The sequence below is a fragment of the Primulina tabacum genome, chromosome 13 (assembly GCF_025594145.1).
Source record: "Primulina tabacum isolate GXHZ01 chromosome 13, ASM2559414v2, whole genome shotgun sequence".
NCBI lineage: Eukaryota > Viridiplantae > Streptophyta > Magnoliopsida > Lamiales > Gesneriaceae > Primulina > Primulina tabacum.
The window spans coordinates 2,230,790-2,239,053 of NC_134562.1; the positions used below are offsets into that span (position 1 = coordinate 2,230,790).

Consider the following 8,264-nt stretch of genomic DNA (forward strand, 5'->3'; position numbering starts at 1 on the left):
TTTGATTCAACATGCTTAATATTGAAATTTTGATAATTTATTCATATGTGTATCCTCGATAATGGTCATGCGCGATCGGCCCCCATTTACTAAGTATTTCTCCAAAATACTCACCCCTTACTTTCCCACCCAGATAAGAATGAGAATCAAATTGAGGATGAGGAGCAAGACTACTTTTGGGGATGGTGATGAAGCAGTCTAATTCGGGACCCGTCGATTATTCTGTCTTATGATTTCAGTATCGTGTCTTTACGCTTCCGCATGTTTCTATTTCTTTTGAGTTGTAAAGATAGTGAACTTTTGGGAAATTTATGATAATAAACTGGTTTCGGTTTATGATGTACTACGAGGCTAGTTGTTTTTCGATCGTGTGGTTGTTAAACAACGCCGGTGTCATAACCCGATCTCGGGGCGTGACAGAAATTCTTGTACAACTGAGATTTCTGAGATCTTGAGTTGATTTTTTGGCTTATTTATCAAATAAGCTAGAAATCCTTGTCGGTTGTCTTTTAGAATAGCCCTAGCTTCTGCTGTTGATACTATTCCCATGGTATGGTTAGCTTTGGAAATGATTGGATGAGAAGTTTGAAGATAAACTTCTTTTGTGTAGCAATTGAGCTGGGCTTGTGTCTAAATAACCAGTCCATTCCAAGAATAATATCATAGTTCTTGATAGGTAGCTCAATCAAATCTGCTAGATATTCTTTTTCTTGGAAGTTTAAGGGATAGTTTTTGTAAATGATGTCAGTAATCATCGTTGTCCCTAAAGGTGAGCAAATTTCGAAGCTATATGGTAGCTGCTCAAATATCAGTGGTAATTTATGTACAAAATCTTTTGAGATAAAAGAATGAGTAGCTCCTGGATCAAATAAAGTTTTTGCAGAACCGGATAATATGGTAACAATACCTTCTATGATTGCAGTGGGGTCAACTTCCTCCTCTTTGTTTCCTAAGAGGGCATAGGCTCGAGCAGGTATCTTAGGATTTGTTGTGGGTTGATTCTTCTGCGTTCTTTTTGGACAATCTTGAATACGGTGTTGCTCACTTTCGCAAATAAGACATTTTCCACCTTTTCTCCAGCACTTTTCTTTTTCATGATTTGGTAATCCGCAATATCCACACTTTTTACTGTTGTTTCTTGGAACTTTTCTTTTGACAGCTTCTCCTTGCCTGACTGGTTGTGTTCTTTTTTCAAATTTTCTTTTTCGGTTATTATCCTCAAAAAAGTTGGGTTTCCTGATTTTCTTTTCTTCTTCCTCTTTTTTAAGAAGTACCTTGATGTCTTCTTCCACTCGTAGAGCTTGATTAACAGCAGAAACATAACTGACAACTTCTGTGGACAATGTTGCCCAACGAATATCTAGATTTAATCCTTGAACAAATTTTTTTCTTTTTCTTACCTCATCTTCCATGTAGTGTGGTGCATAATGTATAAGACGGTGGAATTCTGCCTCATATTGAGCTACGGTCATGTCACCTTGGACTAAATCCATAAATTCACGTTCTCGGGTATTTAATATAACTTGAGTTATATATTTACCTTCGAATTCTTGCAGAAAATTGTCCCACATTTTTGGGGTGTGATTCTTTTTCCAATTATGTTCCATCGTACGCCACCAGTTATGAGCTGCTTCTTCAAATAAGTAAGTGGAAAAATTCACCTTTTGTTCTTCAGAATAATTAAGAATAGAGAATATTTTGTTGATTTTACTTAGCCAAGATTCTGCCTGATACGTATCTGGTTTGCCTTCAAACTTTGGCGGTTTGAATCTCAAAAATCTCTCAAGAGCTCGATCATTTGCCTCAATGTGATGTTCTCGAGCTTGATCATGAGGTCGTGGTGGATTTTGTTAACAAAACTGCATAAATTGATGCATTATTTCAAACATATTTTGTATGTTTTGTTCTTGGGGGGATTGTGTTGAGCTCTTCTGGAATTTCCACCGGTTGCCGAGTTGTGGTCATCTTGAGAGGGAATTCCTTGTCTGATTCTGGCTTGAGTACTATTTTGTGAAGACGTCATTCTAAACACATAAATATAAAATATGAAATATCTTGCACTATATTTATATATATATGAAATATCTTGCACTATATTTATATATCATAAATGTACATAGTTATGTCAGAGGGTAAACAGTCAGTTTTATTTATAAACAGGACATGTTTCAAATATTTACAATACCCAAGCATAATACAAACAGAACTAGAAAATCATGCCTACAAAAGGTGATGACCTTGATAATCATCATGCCTACAAAAGATGATGATTATTAATACTAGTTATATACTAGTGTCAAATAGTCATTGTCTTCATTCGTCGTCTGAGAGATCTATAAAAGTTGTGTGGCTCGAGCCTTCATTTGTGCCTGTGGTTTCCATGGTAACATTTTGATCCGTATTTGGCAGTGATGTATATGGTTCAACTGGGTCTAGTTCATAACTAAGCTCATTAACATTTTCACTTTCGGGTATGATAGTCATTGGAACAAGTTCATCTACTCCAAATACAAAGTTTTCCCCCTTGAAGTCAGGAACAAATTCAACTTCAGGTGACTGCAACAGATAATCTTCTATCATAAAGGGTTTTTGATCTATTGTTGTGTTCATCACTCCAGGATATTCTACAAAAGGGGCTGGTACATATTGTGGAATATTTTTAGTCAAGCTACTACCTCCGGTTTCAAATGTGTTAGTGATAGGAGGAGCTGTGGTCTGAGTAGCTTGATATGTGTAAGATGGACCGATAACACCAGGTTCCATTCCGTGGATAGATTGATAAACAAGTTCACGCACATGCATGATTAAGTGGTCAATGTGGATTGAAGGGTGTGATACTCCTTTTAGGAAACTAATCAAACCTCGGTCATAGAATTCATGCATGTCTAGTAAGTATATAAGAGTGCGGTCTCTTTCATACAGTACATGACCCACTTCTCCCTGAAATGCTAGATTATCTGCCCTCATCCATTCTTCAATAAATCCATGAAAATTTTCAGTTGTTCCAAAGGTTTCAAAATGCTCCCGATACATATTCACTAGGCATTTCAAATCCAAGTTTTCTGTGTTTAATTTTGTTATTTCTTCCTCCATTTGTTTGATGATTATAGTTTGTTTATTTCTTGATGTCCCACTAGACTCCGTCATCCTGAAAGGAAAACATTTCAATTATGAGGAAAACATAAAGATTAACGTAAGACATTATAATAAACCTTAGGCTCCTGTCTCTAGATTCTAAGAAACCTGGCTCTGATACCACCTCTGTGGCACCCGGTTTAGGAATTCATAATTATTCCCTTACTGAGTGTCACATTTTCTACAATATTTATTTATTGAACTGCTATCTTTATTTTTACCATTATTATTAAAAATATTGTAGATAATAATTTAAATATTTTCTACTATCATTAAAAGATTATACACAAATATTTACATTCTTATTTCAAATACGTACAATTATTTTACAGCGGAAGTTTAACATTCATTTATAAACAGATCATCACGACTTTCAAATGCTCTTATTTCAGCTTCAATTATTTTCCTCCTGTTCCAATTCTGGGGTTCCTGTGTCTGGAAATTACAATAGACGAAAAGAAACAGAGGGTTAAGTCTTTGAGAACTTAGTGAGTTTAAATTAGTATATAGATTTTAAATAAATTTTAATAGTGCTTCATTATAATTATGCATGAAGTAATAGGCATAACAATTTAGATGTTATGAATGCTATGCAATGGAATAATAGATAAATGAAAATTTCATAAATTAACATTGGTGGCTCTAAGTGAGCACTTTTTACGAGCCGGGTGAACCATTCTCCGGACCGAAGTATTCGGTGCGCGTTGTTCAGATGAACCATATACCCGGGACTTTTGACCCGTTGTTCATTGGACTCATTTTCCGGGCCGAAGCCACGTTGTCCAGTGGACTCAATTTCCGGACCGAAATCCGTTGTCCATGACTCCATTCATTAATGGTATATCAATCCATTCATAAATATGCAAGAAAATATATCAGTAATTGAAATGAACTGTGGATGATATTTGAACATTAAATAAATGCTATTGAAATTTTCAGGCCAAATTCCAAAAGCTTTAATAGAAGAATGAATAGTAATTTCCTCACCTGATAACTTATAGTTTAGGCTTGATTAGTAATCCGAATTGTTGAAGCAAGTCCTAAAATATATTATGAATAATATTTATATGTTAGAGTTTTAAATAAATAGCTGATCATTTCTAGATTATTTTTTTGTTCAGAATTTAACCCGGTTAATTTTACTTAAGTTTGCAAAATTCATATTAATTAGAAGATATCTCCCAACATTACGAAAGTTGGCCAAAAAGTCGGAAATATCATCAGAAAAGTTCAGCCGCCGGAAAACCGGCGATATGGCGGCGCGTGAGATACACGCGCCGACGGTTCCGGCGCGTGGGTGGCCTTCCGGCAGCCACGCACGGCCTGATTTTTTCCAGAATATGTAACTTTGCAAGATCTTTAATTCTTATGTTGAAAGTTTTTTCAAATTCCTAACCGATCAATACCAGATTTAAATATCGTCGTATGGATAACTAAGGTACTCCGGCATTCCGAAAATGTTAGTTCCGGCAATATTTTGGGATGACGGACGGTATGTACCTTATCTATGCAACAAGAGGTACAACTTTTGTGTTCAAGTCAACCTCTAGTTTGGTGTGTAGCTATAAGAAAGATGGGCGTAGATTACCTTGTTTGAAACGGGATTCCGTTGCCGTTTCTCGGAATATCTTTGTTTGATTTTTCTTGTTTTTGATCGATCCTATAGATTTTTCTTCTATTTTCTCTCTCTTTTTCCCTTTCCTTTCTTCCTCCTCCTTTCGTTTCTTTCTTTCTCGGCTGGTTTGGGAATGAAAATGAACAAGTGTTCAGGTATATATAGCCGAAATTCCATGCTTATCCTTATTAATTTTATTATTATTATTTTTATTTATTTATTAAATAGAAAAAATGTTATGTTTATCCAAACTTAATATTATTATATTCTTGTATCTAATTATTAAATTATATTAAATCTATGTATTGAACCTAATTAAAATTTATCTTACATTGAACCTAATAATTATTATACTTAATTACTTAACATATATGTTGAGCTCAATTATAATATTTTATTATATTTTGGGTATTTGATTTTGGAATGGAACCTCATAGCGCTTGATGAATTTTTAAGTGTACTGTGATGTATTTTAATGTATATCTAGATACTTTGGACAAATAAAATTTGTACCGACAAATAATGTGGAAAAATTCAAAAACGAAAATAGTAAAATTTATACTAATAAAAATGCATTTATGCACCTTTGTTTTTAGTGTGTCAGAATATCGCTCCACTTGGTTTTTGCCATCACGCTTGATTTTAGAGACACATCTGTTACTAATGGCTTTCCTCCCTCGTGGTAGTGTAACAAGATCCCAATTTGTATTCTTGTCTAATGCCTCCAACTCTTCTTGCATTCTTATCATCCACAAGGATACTTCCGAGCTTTGAGTAGCCTCGTGAAAACTCGATGGCTCACCATCCTCTGATAGTAGACAATATGCAATATTGCTTTCACTGATATAATTTGAAATCCAACCTGAAGGTCTTCTGTCTGAAGTTGACTGCCTCACATTTGAAACCGCAGACTCAACATGTTCTTGTTCTTCGGGCTCCGGTATCTTTTCACAAGAAATTTGACCTTCGTCCGTCTTATTTTCCACTTGAAATATAGTAGTTTCTGAATTCAGCCTGCTTTTGTCTCCCTTTACTTTAACTTGCTCGAAGATAACATATCTGCTGATGGTAAGCTTGTGGACAGTAGGATCCCACAAGCGAAACCCCTTAACTCCATCAGCATAACCCAAGAAGATACATTTTTTGATTTCGGATCCAACTTTGATCTTTATTGCTCATTGTACAGAACGTACATAGGACTTCCAAATGTATGCAAATGAGAATAATTTGTTGGCTTCCTGGTCCACTTCTCCATCGGCGTCTTCAGATCAATCGCCATTGAAGGAGAACGATTGGTAATATAACAAGCGGTTTTGACTGCTTCCGCCCAAATTGATTTGTCTAGACCCGCAGTCCTCAACATAGCTTTTTTTTATCCAACAATGTTATGTTCATCCGCTATATCACTCCATTCTGTTGAGGTGTGTAAGGTGTCGTGAACTGTCTTTTGATGCCCTCATGTTAACAAAATGCATCAAATTCATCACTGGTACATTCTCCTGCATTGTCAGTCCTCAAACACTTGATTTTATTTTCTGAATCAAGTTTAGCTCGTGCTTTGAATTGTTTGATGATATGGAAAACATCTGATTTCTTCTTGATTGGATACATCCAACATCTCCTAGAGAAATTATCAATAAATGAGATAAAGTATCTTGCTCCTCCTAGGGATACAACTGGTGCTTGCCAAACATCCAATGAATGAGCTCCAATATGCTTTTGCTTTTGGCATTGGAAGTGCCAAACTTTAATCTGTGTTGTTTACATGTAACACAATTCTCACAAAAGGGTAATGACACTTTTGTAATTCCCGGCAGCAACTTCTATTCTGAGAGAATTTTTAACCCTCGTTCTGACATATGCCCAAACTTTCTATGCCATAACGCTGTTAATTCTTCTCCTGAACCAATTGATGCAACAGCTAGTTCCGTCGCTTTATGTGTTTCTCCCAAAAATACGTATAGATTTTCGGAAACTTTTTCTACCTTCATAACCACAAGCGCACCCTTTACAATTTTCATGATCTCATTCTCGATATGGGTTTTGCACCCGATATCATCCAATTTCCCCAAGGACAAGAGATTTTTTGTCAGTCACTTCACATGCCGTACCTCATATATGGTGCGAATGGTGCCATCAAACATTTTTATTTTGATAGTACCGATCCCAACGATTTTCAAGGCATGATCATTTCCCATGAATACAGATCCTCCTGAGGCTAGTTCATAATGATCAAACCATTCTCTCTGAGACATGTGCCACGTCGCTCCTGAATCCATAATCCATGTGTCACAAAATTTATGCATGCCTTCTGCAACTGTTGCCGCTTTACTGAATAATATTTCACCACCGCCTGAAATACTAGCTACATTTCCTTAATAACTCTTCTCGATACTCGTACACTCTTTCTTGAAATATCCTTTATCGCCACACTTGAAGCAGTAAATATTTTTCTTCTTGCTTCTCGACTTTTATCTACCTCATCTTTGGCTTCTACTGGACTCACGATCCATAAATCTTCCTCTTATCATCGGTAAAGCATCTGCCTGCTTCGAAGTTACCAACCTATCTTCTTTGTTCTTGTGTCGGCTTTCTTCTCCAAGAACCGCCGTTAAGACATCGTTGAATTTTAGAGAGCTTGTAAGAATATTTTTGGTTAAGTTGATGATAAGTTATTCATATGAATCTGGTAGACTTTGAAGGAGAAGCTACGCACGTTCATTTTCCTCTATTTTATGCCCCATAGATGTGAGTTTGACAAATAGAGTTTTTAGTGTCTTGATATGGTAGGTCATCGATGAGGATTCCGCCATCCGAAGAGTATAAATGTAACGCCCCGAAAATTTAAAGGTCCACGCGAACCACATGCATCCAATTATTAAATTCTCTTGTATTTTGATTAAATGTTTTAATTGCATAAATTAATTATGTTGTGCATAATTGCATGTTTAAAATATATTTTTCTACATTGTTGCATTAAAATGTAATTTTTAAGGATATTCGAGTTGCGATCGAGGAACGGGGACCGGGGGCTGAAAAGTGTAAAATGTTTTTATTAAATGATTATTTTTAATTATTTAAAATATGGTTGAAGCTTTTTAGTATGTTTGAAATAAAGGGTTTTGAGGTGATTTTATACGCCGGAACGTAAATTTTATCGGTTTTGATTTTTCAACTAAAATGCGAGCTTTTTGGGCAACCCGGCTAATAAATTCACATGGTTAATTAAACAAAACATTGTTAATATTTTATTTGAAACCTAATTAGACTAATGGGCTTATTTAATTGGCTTAATAGGCCAAAGCCTAGTTAGTAGTTAATTAGTGTATAAAATATGTAAATAAACCCTACACTCTAGACACAACCATCGGCCACCTACTTTTATTTTCTGAAAACTCTCCTTCGATCACCTCACCACACACGGCAGCACACATACAAAGCAACCTAGGAGAGATTTTTCGAAGGGCAAGCAAGAACAAGCCAAAGTCGTCTCCCGTTCTTCGCCGTCAACGGA

General features: G+C 35.7%; 1 protein-coding gene across 1 annotated transcript; it reads right to left on the bottom strand.

Annotated features, from left to right (window-relative positions):
* Positions 1-539: 539 nt before the first annotated feature.
* LOC142521771 (uncharacterized) lies at positions 540-1,607 on the bottom strand. The gene has a single exon (XM_075624962.1). It carries the CDS (start codon positions 1,605-1,607, stop codon positions 540-542), a length of 1,068 nt encoding a protein of 355 aa, XP_075481077.1.
* Positions 1,608-8,264: the final 6,657 nt, after the last annotated feature.

Bases quoted from the DNA above. Each gene is read 5' to 3' on its own strand.
- LOC142521771 (XM_075624962.1), bottom strand. From the start codon at position 1,607: ATGGAACATAATTGGAAAAAGAATCACACCCCAAAAATGTGGGACAAT.